The sequence below is a fragment of the Pteropus alecto genome, unplaced genomic scaffold (assembly GCF_000325575.1).
Source record: "Pteropus alecto unplaced genomic scaffold, ASM32557v1 scaffold11, whole genome shotgun sequence".
In the NCBI taxonomy this organism is placed as follows: domain Eukaryota; kingdom Metazoa; phylum Chordata; class Mammalia; order Chiroptera; family Pteropodidae; genus Pteropus; species Pteropus alecto.
The window spans coordinates 9,039,482-9,062,163 of NW_006431956.1; the positions used below are offsets into that span (position 1 = coordinate 9,039,482).

A 22,682-nucleotide genomic window follows, 5' to 3' on the forward strand; every position below is an offset into this window, starting at 1 on the left:
TGGGTCCTTCAGACCGAGGGTTCTCAAGGGATCATCTTAGGACTATCTGATCAGAATTCTCTGGTGCACTTGCTACACGCAGATACCCGAGCCCCACCTGCTGAGTCACAGCTTCTGGGAGTGGGTCCCACAATCTGCATGCTTAATAAGCTCCCACAAAGTGAGACCCCAGGGCAAGCCCAACTGACAACAGAATGGTACACTCTAGTTCCATGTTTGGTTTTATTTGTAATTACGAAGTCCTTAGTTTGTCCTGTGTGGGCAACATCCTTTGTTTGAAATGACATATATGAGAATAAGATGACAATTTTGACTGTAGAAGCTAGTGCCAGCTTTGACATTTTCTGTGACAACAAAAGAGACTAGTAGTACTGTGTTTATCAACATAATAAAAACATCATTTTAGTCTCAGATGTTATATCAATATAAAACATCTATTTTACTGCAGCAAGAATGTTAACTTGAACAATAAATTTTGAGAATATTTAATTTTGTGTAAAAAAATCTATTTTAAAATTAATATAGAACATATAATTCAATAAAAGAGATCAACCTTGAGCACAAATTCTAACATGATACATACTTCTCTAGATTTTGGACAGTCTTTATAGAATGGGTAAAGTATGCCTTGGGTTGAAAATATATATCTTATTTCATCTCCATCAGGAAAACCATAATAATGAAACGAGGGCTGCTGTTTTGAGATGGTTTCAGATATATTCTTACCAGGTAATTTGTTATTTAATATACAAAATGTTACTCTTTAAAAACTTGGAATAGCCCAACAATCCCTTTTGAAATTAAAACTATATATATGTTAACATGAAAAGGGCATATCCATTTAGTTTAAAATTTTGGAAAGATATGGAACAGTTTCTGATTAAACATGGTAGAATAAATGCATATATTTGCATCTGCTTCCTTTTAAATTCCCATCGAAATTATTTTTAAAAGGAATAACATAGATCCAAATTCATAAGAGCAAAGAGATAAGGAGGAAAGACAGAAAATGAGAGATTTAAACTATTTTTTGGAAGATAAAGAATAGATGGATGAATTGCAACTGACTTCACAAAGCAAAAAAGGTCAAACCTACCTGCCTGCATAGTAGAGTGCCAATAAGAAACATGCTGGTTTTAACCATGGAATCTCAGAAAGGCACAGGAACGGGAAAGCATGAAGAACTCAAAAAACAGGGGACTGTATGCTAGAGAGTAGGTTAACACAGAAGGACTCACCTCCTCTCTAGCTGTCCCTTCTGCCCACCAGCAAGAGACAGGACATATTGCTGCTGTTGAGAAATTGAACCAGAGAAACTAAAAACCTGAAAACATCACTGACAAAGGAAGGTGGCATGAGGTACTTTAGTAATACACAAAAATGATTAAGTGAAAGTCTATGATATGGGACGCCTTAAACCCTCCTCTCAGTGATGCTCAGAATGCTGACAGCCAGGATTATATCCCCAAGCAAGAGACTGGAGTATCACCTAAAGGGGTGGGGCAAAATAAAAAACAGGTCGCATACAAAAGATTGGAAAGTAAGCTCTGTGAAGTCAGAACTATTATCTGTTTTGTTTTGGATACTCAGACCTAAAAATGCACTTGGCACATGGTAGGTGAAGAAATACTTCCATAGATAGTTTTTGAATGAATAAATTCATGAATATATGAATCAATGTATAAATCATCAAGCAGAATGACACCAGATTTAACAACAATGGAAGCTAGAAGACAGCTGAGCAAGTCTTTAAAAGTCTGAGGAAAAGTGATTTTCAACCTAGAATTCCAGTCCTAGATTAACCATCATAAAGTGGGAAGGCAGAATTAATATTTTCAGACATGCAAAGTCTCAAAGAGTTCTTTTTCCAAGAACCCTTTCCGAGGAAGCTATTGGATCAGGTGTTCACCAAAACAAGGATAGCGTACAAAAAGGGAGTTTGAGATTCAGGAAACAGGGACCCCAGTTTGAGGGAGTGATTAAGAGAATTTCCAGAATGATCCTGAAATGAAACTCTAGTATGATGTTGAGGCAGCAGGCTGAGAAAGGGATCACTCCTAACTGGAGCAGGACAGCAGGCAGGATCCAAGAGAGGTGTTTGCTAGAAAAATAAATTGAATGGAGATTATATGATTGTTGGACTGTGTTGAGTGAGATTTTACAACTCCTTTGAAGAATGTTGAGTAAAATTTACAACAGCGTTCCACAAAACTAAGCAAACAAAAATTAAGCAAGGAAGAGAAAAAACAAGCACACTCCAAACTTGCACATAGATGTTTATAGTAGCTTTACTCTTAATTGCCACAATTGGAAGCCAGCAAACTGCCTTCCAATAGATGAATGGATTAGTAAACTGTGGTACATTCAACAGTGGAATATTATTCACTGCTAAAAAGCAATGAGCTATCGATCCACAGAAGGACGTGGAGGAACCTTAAATGCATGTTACTAAGTGAAAGAAGCCAATCTGAAAAGGCTACATGCTGTATGATTTCAACTATATCACAGTCTGGAAAAGGCAAAACCTTGGAGATAGCAGAAGGATCAGTGGTTGCCAGGGGTTAGTAGGGATGGAGGGATGAATAGCCAGAGCAAGGAGGATTTTTACGACAGTGAAAATACTCCATGATGACAAGTACGTTTCATGATACATTTGTCCAAACCCAGAGAATGTACAACACCAAGAGTGACCCCTAATGTAAAAGCATGGAGTTTGGGTGATTATGACGTGTCAAGTCACATTTGTCAATTGTAACCAATGTCCCACTCTGATGTAGGATGTCAATGCTGGGGGAGGCTCTGAATGGGAGGAGCAGGAGGAATATGAGAAATCTTTGTACCTTCCTCTCAATTTTGCTGTGAATCTAAAACTGCTCTAAAAAAAAATAATAATAATAAAACACAAGGAGAGAAACAAGATAAAATCACAGTCCAATAAAAAGCCCGGCTGTAAACAATACATACAAACTCATGATAATGTAAACTGAATATAGAATTCAAAAATTAATAAAACTATAATAAGAAAGTGGGAAAAATAAGGTGTGAAGAGGTATACATCTGCATTTTGGTGAGGGGGCTGGGGAATAAGAGGACTAAATCAACTTTTGCCATAAATAGGCTTCTATATATAATTAAATTTAAAAATTTGATAATAAAACAATGAAATCAACTTTATAAATTCATTAAATTCTAAAAAATCAAGAAACAAAAGTAGAAGCCTATCATTAAGAAATATGGAGGTAAACATTAAACAGAAAATTAGCTGATGAGGTTGGAAGTTATTACTGCAGGGGCGGTGAATAAAAGGGCAGAGAATTGTTATTTTTCTTAAGTCTTTTAGTACTGAGATGACACATAGATAGCACTTACTGGGTGACAGGCACTAACACTAGTCTAAACCACATAAAAATTTTTTTAGAAAAAATTGCCTAATACAGATATACATCATTCTATTGTGCTTAGCTTAACTGCGTTTCACGGATACCACCATGTTTTTTACAAACTCGAGGTTTGTGGCAACCGTGCATCGAGCAAGCCTATCGGTGACATTTCTCTAACAGTATTGGCTCACTTCGTGTCTTTGTGTCACAGTTTGATAATTCTGGCAATATTTCAAACTTCTTCATTATTATTTTATTTGTTACGGTGATCTGCGATCAGTGATCTTTGATGTTACTGTTGTAACAGTTTTGGGGAACCACATACTGTGGAGAACCACATTCCCTGAGACACAACAATATTGAAATTGGACTGATTGACAACCCAACAATGGTATCTAAGTGTCATACATTTCTCACTTGAAATCATAAGGTAGAAATGATCAAGCTTAGTGGGGAAGGCATGTGGGAAGCTGAGACGGGCTGAAAGCTAGGTCTCTCGCACTGGTTGGTCAAGCTGTGAATGCAAAGGAAAAGTTCCCGAAGGAAATTAAAAGTGCTACTCCAGTGAACACATGAATGATAAGAGAGAGAAACAGCCTATTGCAAATATGCAGGAAGCTTTAGTGGTCTTGACAGAAGATCTAAACAGCCACAACTCCCTTAAACCAAAGCTTAATTCAGAATAAGGCCGTAACCCCCCTCAGGTCTATGCAGGCCGAAAGAGGTGAGGAAGAGGCGGAAGAAAAGTTGGAAACTTGCAGAGGCTGGTTCATGAGGTTTAAGGAAGGAGGCCAACTCCACAACATAAAAGTCCAAAGTGAAGCAGCAAGTGGTGATGTAGAAGCTGCAGCTAGTTATCCAGAAGATTTAGCTAAGAGGATTAATGAAGGGGGCTTACACTAAACAACAGATTCTCGATGTAGACGAAACAGCCTTAGATTAAAAAAAAGATGCCATCGAGGACTTTCATAGCCAGAAAGAGGTCCATGCCTGCCTTCAGAGCTTCAAAGGACAACCTGACTCTCTTTTCAAGGGCTAAAGTAGTTGGTGACTTTAAGTTGAAGCCAGTGCTCATTTGCCAATCCAAAAATCCTTGGGCCCTTAAGAATTATGCTCAATCTATTCTGCCTGTGCTCTATAAATGAACAACAAAGCCTGGATGGCAGCACAGCTGTTTACAACATGGTTTACTGAATATTTTAAGCCATCTATGCTCAGAAAAAAAAGACTCTGTTCAAAATATTATACCTGGTCACCCAAGAGCTCTGATGGAGACGGACAACCAGATAAATGCTGTTTTCATGCCCGCTAAAACAACATTCATTCTGCAGTCCATGGATCAAGGAATAATTTTGACTTTCAAGTCTTATTATTTAAGGGAAACATTTCATAAGGCTAGAGCTGCCATAGACAGTAATTTCTCCAATGGATCTGAGCAAGGTAGAATGGAAAATCTTCTAGACAGGATTCACCATTTTAGATGCCATTAAGAAAATTCATGATTCATAGGATGAGATCAACTTATCAACATGAATAAGAGTTTCGCACAAGTTGACCCCAGCCTTCATGGATAACTTTGAGGGGTTCAAGTCTTCAGGTAAGGAAGTAACAGCAGATGTGATGGAAATAGCCAGAGAACTAGAGTTAAAAGTGGCCTGAATATGTGATTGAACTGCCGCAATCATATGATAAAGCTTTCACTGATGAGGACCTGCAGCTTATGGATGAGCAAAGAAAGTGGTTTCTCGAGATGGAATCTACTCCTGATGGAGATGCTGTGAAGACTGTGGAAATTACAAAAAGGATTTAGAATATTACATAGGCTTAGTTGATAAAGAAGTGGCAGGGTTTGAGAGGACTGACTCTGATTTTGTAAGAAGTTATACAATAGGTAAAGCTGTCTTATTTTAAGAAACAGCCACTTCAACTTTCAGCGGCCATCACCACTGTGATCGGTCAGCAGCCAACAACATCAAGGCAAGACCCTCCACCAGCAAAAAGATTACAACTCGCTGAAGGCTCAGATGATGGTTAGCATTTTTTTAGCAATAAAGTATTTTTTAATTAGGTATATACATTTTTAGACTTAATGCAATTGCACATTTAAAGGACTACAGTATAGTGTACATAACTTTGACATGCACCGCAAAATGAAAAAAACCCTATGACTTGTTCTATTGCTCTATTCACTTCATTGCAGTGGTCTGAACCCAAACCAGCAACATCTCTAAGGTATGCCTGCAGTGTTCTTTGGTTTTTTAACTATTTAATACACTAGTTAGCAAACAATAAAAATTGACTTAAAAATAGTGAATATAGTAGTTCTCAAACCATATACTTTAATTGTACACAGGATTTAAGTGTTTATAAATTATAATATAAAGTTCAATTCTTATGAGAGCACATAACATTAATAATCAGGAACACCAGGGACAGATGATAATGAGACAGAATTTGCTTTAGAGTTCTACTGAGACAAACTGAGACTCACTGACCAAATACCTCCTCTATGCTGGGCTCTGAGTGCATTATGTTATCTCCTTTTACCCTCCCACCACCTTGAGAGATAGACGTAGTGGGAAGACAGTAAATGTTCTAAGGCCACACAGTTAGAATGCTATTATGGACTGGACATTTGTGCCTCCCCAAAACCCACATGCTGAAGCCCTAAACTCCAATGTGAGAGTCTTGGAGATAGGGCCTTTGGGAGATAATTAGGGTTAGATGAGGTCAAGAGGGTGGGCCTTGATCCGATGAGATTAGTGCCTTTATAAGAAGAGACACCAGAAAGCTCTCTTGCTCTATTTTTGTATCTGTATCAATATCTGTATTTGTATCTGTACCTGTATCACCTGTATCTGTATCATGTGTACCTGTATCATCTGTATCTGTATCATCTGTATCATCTGTATTTGTATCATCTATATCTATATCTATATCTGTATCTGCATCATCTGTATCTGTACCATCTGTATCTGTATCTGCATCTGTATTATCCCTCTCTCTCCCATTTGAGGACACAGTGAGAAGGCTGCTATCTGTAAGCCAGGAAGAGAGTCCTCACCAGAACCCAGTCATTCTGATACCCTGATCTTGGACTTCAAGCCTTCAGAACTACAAGAAATAAACACCCATTGTTTAAGCCCTCCCATCTGCGGTATTTTGTTAAGGTAGCCTCAGGTGATCAACACAGATGGGCTGAGGAAAGAGGGGAATTTAGGCTCATCTAACTCTACTCTGACTCTTAAGGAATTTTATTTCTCCTGGGTCAAAATAATGCATCATATGCAGACACATATGCAGACACACACACACACACATACACACACACACACACCATCCAGAGCTACAAGCACTAGACTATGACCACTCCAGAAGTATCCTATATAAACTCACTGACACTCAGTCTCCCCCAGACATCAGCCATGAAAAGCCAAAGAAATTATATTCACCTTGAAAACATCTGAATTTCCAAAACTATGTTAAGATCTGCCACTCGACTTAGGTCACAGGATTCCGTCCATGAAAGTCACTCTCCTACCTTACAAATAACATACACCAATGCAGGTCATCGGAAACACAGGTAAACCCCATTATATGAGTCCTCAGAATGAAGACACTAGATTGCTCACTGAGTTTGTTTATGTCTCCGTGTTATGGGCTGCACTGTGTCCTCCTACCCCCAAAATTCATATGTTGAAGTCCTAACCCCCAGTATCTCAGAATGTTATTTATTTGGAGATAGGATCTTTGAAGGGGTACTTAAGTTACAATGAGGTCGTTAGGGAGGGCCCTAATCCCGTATGACTAGTGTCTTTATATGAAGAGAAAATTGAAACACAGACGTGCACAGAGGGAAGATCATGTGATGACACAGGGAGAAGATGGCCGTCTACAAGCCAAGGAGGGAGGCTTGGAACAAACCCTTCACTCATAACCTTCGGGAGGAACCAACTCTGAAGACACTTTGATCTCAGATTTCTAGCCTCGAGAACTAAATAAAATTAATGAGAAAATAAATTTCTATTGTTTAAGCCACCCAGCCTGTAGTTCTTTGTTACAGCAGCCATAGCAGACTAATACAGTCCTTAATTGAATGTACCCCTGACCTTGACCGGGCTCCTCCGTATCCCCCCAATTTTGTTCAATTACCAAGACAAGGGTACAAACTCCCCATTTTTCTCCTTAAATTCCCATCTGCTCCTATCATGTGGGTTTTAACTCAGGCCTGTCCTGATTTCTGTCCATGATGGTCCCCTCACTGGTTTCTAGGCTCCTTCCCCTTTCAATCCATCATCTGCACAGGAGGAGGGTCACAACTGATCCTAACTGCACAGAAATGGACATTGGGCCCATGGTTCAGGCAAGGTACCCCCCGTGTAGGCACCTGCTCAACCAGGTGGACGCCTCTGCTGTCCCTGGGAGAAGGGCGGGTGGCTGGGGCTGCAGCTGTCCTACTACTTGAATAACTGGTATGGCCATCCTGGCTGAAACTCAGTCTGCCTTATACTAGCCCCAGAGTCCACTGTCCAAACTACAAAGTTCATCGTGTCACCCCTCCTGAAAGCCCTTCAGTGGGTTTCCCCATCCTGTGAGATGACACCAGAATTATTTAGCCGGGAGCATCTCTTGTTTTCTAGCACTTGTACACTTTTTCAGTCATGTGTCCACCACTCCTCCATTCACACTCCAGGTCCAGCCACCCTGAAAGTGTTTCAACTTCACAAACCCATCTTGTTTGTACGTCCCCAAGCCTTTGCACGTGTCACAAATGTCCACTTTCCTCTTTGCCTGCTTGTGGAATTTCTACTTACGCCTCGAGACTCGACACCAGTGCCCTTACCTGTCCAGCCTCCCTGGCTCTCATCCCCTGAGCTGTCACCCTGCCTGAGAGTTTCCATGACAGCAGTTACACTGGATGGTCATCACGGGTGCCTGTCGCTCTCTAGGCTGGGGACGCCTTAAGAGCAGTGAGTGATGCTTACTCAGACTGTCACAGATATGGGACCTCTGGCTGACCAGAGTGGGGGCCTCAGAAAACATCTGGAGAGTACAGGCTTGGAATACTTCGTCACAAATGCTGAACTGAACTTAGCGACGGCCTCACTAAGGAAAGAAGGCTGTTTTTCACTCAAATCAAATTAGTACCATCTGCATATCCCCTCTCCTGGTACCCAGCTCTAAGATAAGAGCACAGGTTTCCTGCAGCGTAAATATCCGCTGAATGGATGAATAGAGCCATTAATAACCTTTGACTGTGCTGGAATCAGTACTGCTGGGAAGAACATTTTCAAAAGAAAAGAAAATCACCTTTCTGAGTGAGTCAGGATAGAATCGTTTGGACACAAAATTCATTCTTTTCTTAGGAAACTTGCTCTTACTGAAATTCATGGTGAATGTGGTAGATGTGTGGGTTCCCTGGACCTTCCTCAATGCACAGTGCCATCTCAGGAGCATGGCTTGTGAGTGGGAACAGGGAGCCCGTCCCTAGGACTTCAGGGGGGACACACACGGTAATTAAATCCGGCTGGGGCGAGGTAAGCTGTCTGAGTGGGCTACTTCTTTCCAACTCGGGAAAGTGCATAACGGGGTCTCAGTGCATTTTCTCTGACATGGTTGGTGGTTTCCTTTGATACCTGAGACGGCTCCTGTCTGAAGGTGGCCCCTGGAGGACAGCACCAGCCCACGGGGGTCTGGCACAGACTCTCTGCATGCCCACACAGCTTGGGGTGGCTCTAATCTCCCATCCAACCAGACAGGAAGAACCCCACGCTGAGGCGAGCTCTCTGGGGGCTTCTTTCCAACAATGGCCTGGGGCCTGGACTAGTGCCTTGGAGTGCGGGGCTGTGGACTCCTGCAGCCCTTCTCCAGGCTTGGTTTGTTCTGTATCCTCACAGCTGCTGCACATCTGACTTCACTAAGGCCTCATAGTCTGAAAGAGTTCACAGATCCCCTCTGGGCTGGCCCTCTGCCTCCCAAGATGGCACATGGCTTCCAGGCTCACCCCCACATGTCCCTGAGGCCCTCTGTCCCTGCAAGTCTCAGTCATTCACAAACACTCCCTGCTGTCGTTTTTCCACAGCCCCCTAAATGTCCAGAAAGATCACCTGCTTTGAACATGGGACAGAGTGTGACTTATCCCTGTTTCTCCATCTGGAGCACCGCCTGGGAAGTCAGTCGGCTGCCCCTTTCAGCTATGGCCTGGGACAAGTGACGAAACCCTTTAGGTCTTAATATCTCCCTCTGTAAGATGGGAATATTGAGAGTCCCACAGAACAGTGTTCTGTGCAGTGAGAATTAAATGGAGTCTCACATATCAAGCAGCTAAACCTGGCACGTGGTGACAGCTCAATAATTGCTAAATCGTATTGATTTCGTTGAGCTTGACATAACGCCCGACACATCGCAAGCACTCACGTCTGAGAGATTGTCCTCTATTTTAAATAAACTGCATTTCGAACCTGACTTGAACAGCTCAGAAAACATTTTTTAAAAATGTAAGAATCTGAATGTTAATGAGGAACATTGCCTGTTTTGTCTATTTCTCACCTAATTATATTATTGACAACGATGTAGATTATCTAGGCAGATGCTTTAAATGTTTGATGCTCTTCGAAACTCCTTCAATCTTCTGTATATCCCAACAACACATGACTTATACTGACCAGCTTCCTGTCTTTGAAACCCACCCACATACGTGCACATACGCTGCATAAGGCTTACACGCAGAGCAAAACCAGGAACGCCAACATGTATCTTTTCACAAAACCTCCTGCACGTAAATAGTTCAAGCACCCAATTCAATGATATTTAGTAATTTTGTAGATTTATACAACCATAGCAACAATCCAGTATTAGAGTTCCGTCACAGTGAAAAGGCCCCTTGGACTCAATTTCTACCATACCCCGACCCACAGCCTTATGCGACCACTGATCTGCTTTTTATGTCTGTCTCACACAACATTTCGAGTCTGGCTTCTTTCACTTAGCATGAGATTTTTGAGATTCATGGATGTTGGAGCATGTATTCATATATCATTCCTTTGTATTGCTGAACAGTATTTCCTGTATAGATATATCACAGTTTCTTTATCAGTTCACCAATTCATGGACATTTGGACTATTTCCATTGTTCGTTGATTATGAATAATGTTGCTATAAACATTCGTATATAATGCGTATATTTGTACGGACATATGTTTTTACTTATCTTGAGTAGATATCTAAGAGTAGAATTCCTGGGTCATATGACAAAGTTTATGTTAACTTTCGAAGGAACTAGCAAAGCATTTGCCAAGTAGTTACACTTGGACTTCCACTGATGACTAATTTAGTGCCCGCAGCCTCTAAGTCTCACCCCCCGCCTGTCTGTGCTGCCCCCTACACAATCCTAATGAAGCTTACTCAAGGGTCAGATTTGCCATCGAAAATGACGACCTCTACTTTTTTCTTTTGTATTTTGATAAACACTGAAGAAGCTGGAGCTGTTAAACTTTATCTTGGGGAAAACCTCAGAACTAGTTTATCTGGTGTCGTGGAACCTCTTACTGCTCTCAATACACGATTAGTAATCAAAAACCAAAGAACAAAAAACAAAAACAAAAACAAAAAAATCAGCAGCATCAATCCAGTGTGTCAGCAGGGCCCCACAGGAACTGTGAAGCACAACTATCACTCTGTGGCCTGCTGAGGCTCACACTCCCCCCTCTCCCCCCGCAGGAGAAAGGGTTAATTAGAACACCAAGAGCAATAAATACCTTGCAGCCATGTCTGCCCTTGATTCTGCTATAAAAATCCAGATCTTCATGGTACAGAGGGGCTCACCCTTGGTGCCCAGGAGCTAAAACTCAAATGTTAACCTTCCCAATATGCTTTACCCCCTCTCCACCTAAGGATGCCAAGGAAACTAACGTACTCTTGAGCCAGTATAAAGGTCATCAACAAAGAGTATGGGTCCTCCTTAGTGTTCTAGCATTTCAGCAAATGGCTGAAGGAGATAACTCGAACCCTAACAATTGAGACTGAGACACCTTAGACAAGAAGGCTCGTAAATATAGATGCTGCTCAATTTATAATGGAGTTATGTCCCAATAAACCCATACTAAGTTAAAAGTATTATAACTCAAAAATACAAACATCATAGCTTAGCCTATAGCCAGTGTCTACTGAATGTATATTGCTTTCACACCACTGTAAAGTTGAAAAATTGTAAGTCTGACCATCATAAGATTGGGGACCATCTGTATCATCACGGAAATGATAAATAACCCTGAGGTAGATCCTCAGAGTTATTGATCTGACTACTATGTTTTATTCTCTCCCATTTATCCAGCATCACAGCCACAATTTGCATTCGCCTATCAGGTACTACAGTATACCTTGAATAAATTACTTGTAGGGTATAGCTATATCCTTATGACTTATGCAGACAGGAGCTTCTGGTCCTGTTCTGTTCTCAAGCACCCATCAATGGCAGAATATTATATTGACAATATTCTACTGAGGGGAGAAACTCATGAAACTATTGCATATGACATGCGAACTGTAACATGGTCCAGACTTTGACTAACTCCAGTTGGGTCACTGAACACCCAAAAGATCCACTACCTCGGTTTGATTTGGAAGCATCATTTGGTCCCCAGAAAGCTGATCCATACCATCTCTAGTGAATAACCCTACTCCTAGTACTCTCAAACAAGCCCAACATCTACTTGCCTATTTGGCTTCTAGAAGCAACATAGTCCCTATCTACACATTTCATTAAAATCTATTTAGGCAATCACAAGAAAAGCAGCCCAATATGAATGGAGGCCCTTGAGACTACCCAAAAAGCCATCCAGATAATGGTGCCACTAGTCCTATCTGGTGATTCCTTTACTGTGGAAGCCTTAGCCACTCATTCTCATGCTTTTTAGAGTCTCCTTGCCCAAGTCCATGGATCCAAGAAAGATCGCCCCTGGACTGGCCCTGTTGGCCATTTGCAGGGTCCCCTGAGTCCAGGAGAAAGGGAATCCATTGATTTTACAGACAACAGCCCCACCACCACATGTGATAGAACCCGTGGAAAGCTGCTTCTTTCCATCCAATTACCAAGACATCCTTGATAAAGGATGGGAACGAAGGGCCAGTCACTTTGGCACTGGAGGATTCCCACAATAAAGATATGTTCATTGTCCATATTTTTACAGACTCCAGGTTGGTAGCTAATGGACCCACTGTATGGTCTGATCCACGGGTACAAAATAGATTTCACATTCAGGATTGTTCCTTATAGAGCCTTCCACATTGGGAATATATTGCTGCTCAGACCTCACTCATATATTATATATAATTAAAGTCCCTCATATTTCAGCCTCTATTACAAGTCCCATGGAGGAAGCTCATTTTAAAGCCATCACTGACCAACTTGCTCACAAATTTTTAAGTAAACTCATGTAGTGCCCCATTCCCTTGGTTCTAAGGGCCTGGTCATTATGGCCTTTGGAACCTTAAACATGGGGCAGGACACCAGGTCATCCCGATACCATAGGCTCTAGCCCAAACCCTTGCCTCCCAAGGTGATTTCTGTGCTCTGTTCTGGCCCAACATCGTGGCCAATAAGGATCATACCAATGGGCAAATGCCCCTTCTCTAACTAGCAGATTGATTTTATTGGGCTGCTGCCCCAATCTGCAGGCAGAAATCATTATGCTTTCACAATGATTAAAATTCACATGGTTTCTCCTTCCCAGTATGTCACTACTAACATCACCGAGGTAAGTCTCAGCGAAACTGTGTTAGCTCCTTTTGGGCCCCCAGATAGCATCCACTCCAATCTTTACACACATGACCCATTCAGTTGGAGCCACGGATCTTACAACAAGGCATCATTTGGATTTCCATTTTTCATACTGTCTACAGGCAGCAGTCTTAATAAAGAATCTTAATACACAGACAAAATGGCCTATTGAAAGACACTCTCTTAAAATTACAAAATGGGCAATGGTTTCTCAAATGGATCTCTCCCTTGCTCTCTGCCTTAGGCACCTTGAACTCTTGACTTTTGGGTCTTATGACATTCTACCACATTGTAACTAGGGTCCCTCTTCTCCTCATTCTAAACTATTCACCTACAGATCTACAAAACCCAAGCAGAATTCCCTTTCCTACTTAATAACAGCTCCGCATTCTGCCACTCCTTCTCAGACCTGGAGCCCATACTGAGTCATATAATACAATGGGACCCGCTGAAACCGAGGGCCCTAACCCTCCAAACAGTCTATTCTATATGCCACCATAAGAAAGCTGTCTGCCAAAGCCTGTTATCTATCCCCAATATGATGGTTTTAAAGGTTGCCTAATTGGAGGTCCCTCTCTGTAGGAAGAAGATATGGTGGCTTCTTTTAAGCTACAACTGTTGGTCTCATCACAATCTTTGGTATAAAAGACACGTGTTTAGGTATTTTCAGTTATATAACACAGACTCAACACTCCCTATAGCTGTGAGAATCTTTCAACAAGGAAAGGAAGATCTTAAATTAGTTCTCAGAGTCAACATTCTTTTTGAAAGTAGAATTGTACACTTGAAACTTATATTATTAACCAATGTCACTCCAATAAACTTAATAAAATTTAAAAAATGAAATTTAGGACTGAAAAAAAAAAAAGAAAGCATTTATTTGAGCAAAAAAGGGTTGCAATCCAGGAGACACAGATTCAGGTAGCAACCTAAATTGTGCTCCAAAGAGAAGAAAGAAAGGCAAGGTTTTACAGAGGTGCCATTAACAGGTGTGGTTCCTAATTTGGTCCTCCATGCAAATGAAGGAGTTTGGCTAGGTTAACAGGGATTGGTTAGTTCCAACATGCAAATAGGAGAGGCGTAAACTACAAGGAGAAAGTAAAGTCCACATATGTCCATGCAGCAGCTGTTGTTCCAGGATCTTTATACCTCCGCCTTGAGCTGAGTTTTCTAACAGGTGAGCGACTTAACAGTAGTCCTGAGAACTGCGGCACAGGCCCCACTTCCTCGATGGCTTCCTGATTCTATTTTAAGTGACTCTTAGCAACGCTTATTCCATTTTATTTTCTCCATTATCATAAGCATAGAAAACATTTGTTTGCAACGCAAGCTTGAAATCCTATACAGGTCACATACTTTCTCCATTTCAGTGTCAACATTTTTAAATAGGATGCCAGCTCCACTCCATTACAGTGATTTGAATGGGAGATTTCTACAGAGTTCAGGATGGCAATGCCCGTGGCTTTTACCATAATGAAAAATAAGAAATTACAACCCTTGGAGCTAAAGGGATACTGATTTTTAGTTACTCTAAGAATAATTTCTCAAATGTAAAACTTTGCTTCAAGATCTCAGGGCTACCCATGGATTCATGAAGAGTCTACAAAACTCCTGTGCTCACTACTCACATTCTCTCTCTCTCTCTCTCTCTCTCTCTCTCTCTCTCTGTTCTGGAACTTTTCCTGGAGAGCCATCCTCCCCTCCTCCACCTCTGGCCTTCCCTACCTGTGTGAATAATAAACCTTTTTTTGGTTATACCAAAAAACTGTCATGAGCTGCAATAGTAGAACCTAACCTTGGGAGGGAGCTGCCCCATGACGTGCTAAAGTTACCAGAAAACCCATCATAAAAGGTGTGAAGTGGTTATCTCAATGGGTTTTTTTCCTAATGATCAGAGATATTAAACATTTTTTTCATATGCTTATTAGTCACCTATATCATCTATATATTTTCTTTGGTAAAATGTCCATTCGACTCTTCTGCCCATTTTCAAACTGGATTGTTTGTCTTCTTGTTACTGAGTTGTAAGAGTTCTTTATATATTCTGTATACAATTCTTTTATTGCTATATGATTTTCAAATATTTTCTCCCCATCTTTAAAAAGATAAGAATTTATCTTTTTAAATTCTTAGTGGTGTATGTAGAAGCACAAAAGTTTTTAATTTTGATAAAATATAATTTATGATTTTTTTCTTGTATTAATTATACTTTTAATGTTATAGCCTTATCTGGTCCAAGGCCATGAAAAATTTCTATCTTTTCTTCATAGAGGTTTATGATTTTAGGTCTTAGTCTATGATCCATGTTGAGATAATTTCTTGTGCATGGAGTGAGGTAAGGGTCTAACGTTAAATTTTTGCATATAGAGATCCATTTGCGTATAGAAACTAACCTCACTCCACCATCTAGAAGTCTCCCCTCTGAATCTGTTAACTTATTTAAATGAGTTTTATTTTAAATAATTAATTTGTCACAGGAAATAAAATTACATTTATTTAAAAAAACTTATCTGAAAGTTCTACCTTTGAAACTCTCTAAACAGCAGCTCTTACCTGATTTTTACGGTTTTCATAGCACAGATGAGATAAACCAATCCTTTAAATGTAATACATGTCTTATTATTACGACTCTTAAGGAATACGAAGAAAAAGTAACTATTCAAAATTTTGTAAAATCAAGATTTTTTTCAGATTGTTAGAACTTCTTCTACGAAACCAGCCTGAGGTTTGCATATTTGAGTAGTTAATATGCTATATACTCACATCTTTTATTTGGAGAAAGAACTCTTAGCTTAGAATATACTTCCTTGGTTAAAATGTATCTTCCAGCAAAAGCCCAGCAGAATCCCAAGGAAGACTGAATTTTTGCTTAGGACATGCATATTTTTTATTGATATTTATCTAAAGTTATTTCTATAAAGTTTCCAATGCTCAGAGGTTCTAAGATGGACCACAGAGATATGTGGTCACTAATCTCTAAATTTTTTATTTAAAAAATTCTCCTACATACAAATATCATAAGACTTTAAGTCTGCTTATTCAAATTATTTATTATTGTATACTCTTGTTTTAAGAAATGATTATAGATAAGAATTTTCAACCCTCCAGGTTTAAGTCACCCTCTAATTACAAAATTTTATATACTCACATAAGCTATAAAATCAGGTTTTGCTATTAGTGGTATTTTACAATCTACAAGTCACTGTGTGTCCATCTTGCAATGCGACATGATAACGCGTACCCCCCAAAACCTAGTACCATTGGACTCAAATCCCAACCTGGTGAGGTTCCAGATTACAGTGGAGTTACGGAGAAGGCAACAGGCCTCACCGAACTACAATCGATTGCATGAATAATATTCCCCAGACAGAAAACATGAATGCTTTTGGTATCCCCAAAATGAATGGGGAGTGTTGGATGAATTCCCAAATCAAAAACATAAAAATGTGCCCACAAAGTTAATGTGCAAATAGTAAAGCTATGTTGACAAATATAAACACATAGGATATCTGTGTTCCCCTGAAATAACAAACTATCAAATATATTATAAAATACCTACTATAGCATTAAAGGAAACATTCCAAACACAAAGCTTGGGGATCACACATTTCATCCCATAGAGAAAGAAAATAGTGAGATAGAATCTCAAAAGGAATATATGGAATATTGAATATATCCTCCAAGGCAGCCTGTGGGCCACTTGTATTCCATCTGAGATTCTGGCCATCAGTGAGAGATTTTAATCATTTGCAAAATGAATAGTCTTTATAACCTACAACTTCAGTGTTTCAGAATACCACACTTTAAAAATTATATGTTAGAGAATTCTAGTGTTTTTACAATAACTAACAAGATAATGGAAATTATTTTACAATAATTTTGAAAGCACAGGTTATGGCCTATAGAATTACCTTTAGAAATAATTATGCCCATGAAAATGAATGTTCTCAAGAATTATTGACCGATTATCTACAGCATGCACCAAGAATTCTTAGTACTTCATGAAACAAGATAAAGTTTCGAAGCATAAAAGTATAGACAAGATAGATTTAATTGCCCTGGATAACCTAACTTCTTAAATGTGTACGGATAAAGATACAATAGCAATAGCCATCTCCTTAATGGGAAAAGGAGCTATAAAATAAGACATCAAGACACAAGAACCTTTCCTCAAGTTTACTGATAGCATCAATGGCTCTTTAAAGAGCTTCTTTTTCTGTCACCAAATGACAGGTTCTAGACCCTTTGAACCCTTAAACCACAGAGCAGCTAATACCAGTGGCTCTAAAAAGAATCACTGCACCCGGCAGATGAAAAGATATATTTATTCCCTTTTCTTCTCTTCATATCCCTTCCACTGTGCCCAAGTCTCTTTTCTCACCATTTCCTGTTAGCACCTAATCTCTCAAAATGTTTGTGCTTCTCTATAACTCCTGGGGGGGAAAAAAAATCATTCCTCTCACCAGGCAGTCAGGCTTTTCTTTGTTGTTTCAAATTCATCCAAATGCCTGTTGGCTCAAGAAAAATGTCTACTAAGGACACAATGAATTGACACACAAGGCCAGACGATGCTAAGGCTACCTTGATTTACGTTTCGATGGACCCGTCTTCAATTTGACATTCATGTGTGACAGTATTGTCTTTCAAATGTCACCTCTCAGGTCATAAAAAGGAACACCCAGCCTCTTGTGGAGGGAGGCTCTGTCACAGAAGCAGTAGCGTTAGATGAGCGTAACAGAAAATAAAATTCCACCTCCACTAACCTCCGAAGCGAGAGTTGGGACAATCAGACACCACTTCTTTGTGAACTCCTGGTCCCCTCATCCACCTACACCACAAAGCAAAGAGCAGAACATTTCTTCCTGTCCTTCAAGCTCATCCTGGCTTTCCTGTCCACGTGGCAATGTGCCCAGAGCCCAGCAGTGACTGCAGCCTACGTTCTGAAGCCCTCTCTCCGGTCAGCTCCTGGGATGATTGTGTCCTGCAGCTTTCACCAGGGCAGAGCAGCTGAAGATGTGCTACAGACACCAGAGAACAAACGGATGGGGGAAATGTCAATTTGGAAAGCCCAGTGAAACCCATTTCCAAACAGGGAACACGGGGAGACAGGTGAGTGACACCAGAGCAGAAACGGAGGCAAATTCCCTCTAAACCTTAAAAGAGAAAGGCTGTAATTAAGGCCCAAGATCCAAAAGTATGAAAAAAGGCAGATTGCAAGATTTAAAGCCTCATTTCAAATTATTTCAGAAACAACTTTAAAATGTACTAAATTTTTAAAATCAGGACACATAGAGTATCATTACTTCTACAAGCAAAGACGTAAACGCGAAAGTGAATTTTATTGTTTTTGAAAGTAAAATTCAATAGCCTTCATCGGTTTTGAGGGTGGAGTGGAGAAGAAAGGATGAAAATCAGCTGTTTCAGAGTTTTATTGAGCTACACGGCCCTTTTTTCATTTACAATTCACACTCATCCTGAATTTTCTGAAGCTCATAGTTATGATCCCAGTGTGAACACAGACAACAGAAAAATGTCAAATAAAATATTATTACAACTTTTAGTATAAGACAGTACAGAGGAAACAGTGCCTGATCCTTCCTCTTCCAGACTATTTACATTCTTATGAAAGTATACAAGACTACATGAAATGACAACCACACACAGCCACTTCAGAAATTTTCCAGATTTGGGGAAGAAATACTATTAACAAGAGAGCATATGAAAAACCACATGGAGAAATTACCAGCAGCCAGTGTAAAATTTCACCTCTGAAACAGAGCAGGTCAAGGAAGGAAAAAAAAAAAAAAATAGAGGCTTTTGATCTTCCTCTCCATGTCTACCTTCTTTACCCTCAGGTAAAAAGAGGGCCTGCCCTAACCAGAAAATCAGGTGGCTGCTCCCACGCAAGAAGGACCTGTTTCCTGAGGCCCTGGTGACTGTCTAAACTGCTCTCTTTCTATCCCCTCTTAAGGGTGTGCTCTTATTATAAGAGATTATAAAGCAACACCGAAAGAACGGAAGAGGACGAGAAAGGAAGTCAGTCATCACACCTCAGGACACAAAGTTGGCGGCAGACATAGGGACAGTCCCAGGACCACAGCCCTCTGGAGTTCAGGTGACATTGGTCATGTGCCACTCCTAGCAGCAGCAGAAATCCAGGTGGTTTCGGACCACCCAGGAATATACGCATTTTCTGATGGCATGAGGTCAAAACATGGGAGCAGGAAATAGCTGTGAGGTCCAGGATTTAACAACTCAAATGAGTAAATATTTTATTACCCGTATTTAGCACAATTTTTCTAAGAACTCAAATTGGTAAGTTTATGTTATGTGTATTTTACCACAGTGCTTTTAAAAGTTCAATTAAAAAAAAAACACAATATTTGTTTAAGGGCTATATGGTTAAGGCTCTCACGTGCTATATTCTTTAAGAAAGGAAATTGCTACCTAGTGGGGAGCACGAGCAGTCCTAAAAGTGTCCTGTCTGATGAGCACAAGGACAAAGAGTGGTCTCCTCATTTGGAAATATCTAAATTAAAAATAAGCCCCCAAAATCATAAAACTTATGAAAATTTTCTATAACTTATAGGGAGAAAAGATACAGAGAAAAATACTACTCTTGAAAATTATTTACAATAAGAAACAATAAATTTTTAGAAAGCATTTGCTTCTCAAGAAAATATGAAGTAAGAAACGGAAGGTAAGAGTTTAAAAATTCCTTAGCTGCTCTGTCTAAGATGCAAACTAAGATGCAGGCTGAAAAAAGGGGAAAAAAAACCATAAAGAATGAAAATGTAATAGACTTATTGTTTTAGATAGGGCCAAATGGAGAGTAGAAACTACAGAAAAATAGTTCAATAATGTAGAGAACAAACTTGAGAAGCCGTCCCAGAAGGCAGAAGGAAAGGACAAAAAAAGGAAATTATAATTTCTTTACACAACCAAGTCATATATATTAAAATCTGTACCACTGCTACATAAATTATCAAAATCACAAATGATAAAGGAGATATAAAATGGATCAAAAGGTTTTAAAACACACAACAGAATGATATAAATAAAACAATCTTAATAAAATGTACCACATTCAGAAAAAAATATGAATCACCTATATTAGCTCAAAAAGTATGTCAAGTAGAAAAGAATTATGCCAAAAGAAGCTGGAAAATTCATCAAAGAATTACCTCAGAAAAGACTTAGGACCAGAAAATTTAATTAGCACATTCTTCAAAACTTTCCCCAAGGGGGAACCCCAGAAAGTGTAACAAACAGTACCAGGACTTGGAAAAAGATGGAATGTCCCCAGTTCATTGGAAAGCTAGGCTATACAATCATGCATAAAATAAAAGTATAGGCCATTATTATTTTCAAAAGCTTTGCTACGCCAGGATGTTTTAGTGCCTCCAAAAGGAGGGTTGTGAGAAGCAGTGCTGTTCCTGCACTTTAAGATTTCTTCCAGGCTCCCAACCCTTCTTCTGGCCATGCAGTAGCCACACAGGAGCCTTCAGTCACGTAATCAGAAGATTAAGATGGCCCAAGAGCCTAGAATATCCAGAAGAATACATAGAGGAAAAGGGATTCACAAAAGATGGAGAAGAAGAAAAGGAAACTATATTGCAACATACAAAATTCCGATAATAATAGCAATGCTGAGGTATGAAGCAGTACTTTCTGCTGGTGAAATGTAATTTTATCCAATTCTCTTAGGAAGCAATTGACCATATGTACTTAGAACCTAAAATGTCTTTACTCCTTGACCTAATAATCCAACTTCTATCAGTCCATCCTGAAGAATTTAAAATGAAGATTTATATACGAGAATGTACTCAATAGAATTATTAATAGGAAACCAACCAAAACAAAAAGCAAAACAGGAAACAGTCTAAATGTCTAAAACTGGAAAGTTAAATGCATTGTGGCACATTCATATGACGAATTAAGCAACAATCAAAAGCAATGTTTTGGGGAACAAAATTTAATATGTGTAAATCTATTTTCTTTTAGAAAAAAGGCAGAACACAAACTACAAGGTATAATCTTAAGTATATTTTAAAAATATATATATGAAAAACTAAAAAATATAGACCAAAACCTGAATATGATCTCTAGGTGGTAGAACTTTGAGTGAATATTACTTTTAAACATTTTTCATATTATCTAACTTTCTGCACCAAGTATGTATTACTTTTATAATCAGAACACAAGATAAAAACCAAATAATTATTGCACGTGGATAACTACTCATGTGTGTGAAAAAGAACAATTTTAAGTCTCCATTCACTAAAGATAAAAACCTTCTCAACATCGTGCACAGAATTCCATTCTCCCGAACATGAGTCTTATACCGGTGCACTTGAAAGCGTAAAGGTGGAAGGCAAATCAGCCAAATCCCTCAATAAAGACCGGCTGAGCTGCTTCTCCCGGGGGGGTTCAACACACGGTGATCGAGAAGGGAATTCGGCACCCATTTTTTTTAAGAGCAGGTGTTTCGGATGTCCCTTGGTTTTAAGAACCTCCACACGGAGAAACAGGCTTTACAGGGGGGATGGAGGAAGTGAGGAGTTACACGCACCCGTGTACACACACATCCCCGCTCCCTTCCTGTCTCACTCACACACAGACACAGACACACACACAAACACACGCGCGTGCACACACACACACGCGTGCACACACACACACATATACGCACACACAAATCTACTCAATCTTCCCCCAGCCAGACAACTCGGAGCAGAGTCCCGCGGGTGCAGCCGCGCCCATCGCCGCCTGGCGCTGTGGGTACCTGTTCATGGCGCGCGGTGGCAGGGTCGCAGGGCTCCTGAGCATCCTCAGCGCGGCGTGGGTGCCATGCGTGGCCTCTCTGCTCTCCTCCATCAGGAGCCTGCACAGCCAAGAAGAAAACTAAGTTGTTACTACTCGCGGGGAGGAGTTGGCTGGCAAGCTGGGCGCCGTGCTCGCTGCCTGGCGGGGACTTGCCCGCGTGCCCCGGCTCCTCCAGCAGCTCCCGAACCCCGGCGTCTGATGGAGCTGAGGGCGGGAAGGAAGGGAAAGCACAGGACAGGCATGGAGAGCCCGCGACACCGATGCGGAACCCGACGGCAGGGACTTCTCAGCAGCTCCCTCACCCACAGCGACGCACGCCGGGCCCCTCAACCCCGGCGGGTCCTGCTCCGCCCCAGATGGTGGACACAACAACAGTCCAAGTGTCGCCCCTCTGTCACCTCCCACTCACCCAGTGGGGTCTCCTGGACGTCCCCAGCCCACCCCACCTGCAAGCCCCCGCTGCTTGTTCTGGCGTTCTTGCAGCGGCCAAAAGTCTGCATGCCCGAATGGAGCGAATTGGCGGCTGGGGCCCCTGGGGCGCACCGCGGGGCGCACAGTGGGGGTGCACGGAACCCACAGTCACCCCGAGCTCAGCCGGCAGGTTACCTGGGGCGAGCGGGCTCCTCGGTGGAGCCCCAGAGCAGGCGCAGCAGCAGCAGCAGGCTCGCGAGCAGGGCGAGCAGCGCGCCCCCCGGCCG

At 40.8% G+C, this 22,682-nt stretch overlaps 1 protein-coding gene across 1 annotated transcript in view; it reads right to left on the reverse strand.

Annotated features, from left to right (window-relative positions):
- Nucleotides 1-22,682, reverse strand: part of ST8SIA6 (ST8 alpha-N-acetyl-neuraminide alpha-2,8-sialyltransferase 6) — a 126,584-nt gene that overhangs the window by 92,295 nt on the left and 11,607 nt on the right. Inside the window, exons 3-4 of the mRNA XM_015585596.2 lie at nt 22,591-22,676; nt 21,944-22,042 (exon numbers count right to left, since the gene is read on the reverse strand). Of these exons, the coding sequence (XP_015441082.1) occupies nt 21,944-22,042; nt 22,591-22,676 (185 nt within the window). The remainder of the gene's footprint in view (nt 1-21,943; nt 22,043-22,590; nt 22,677-22,682) is intronic.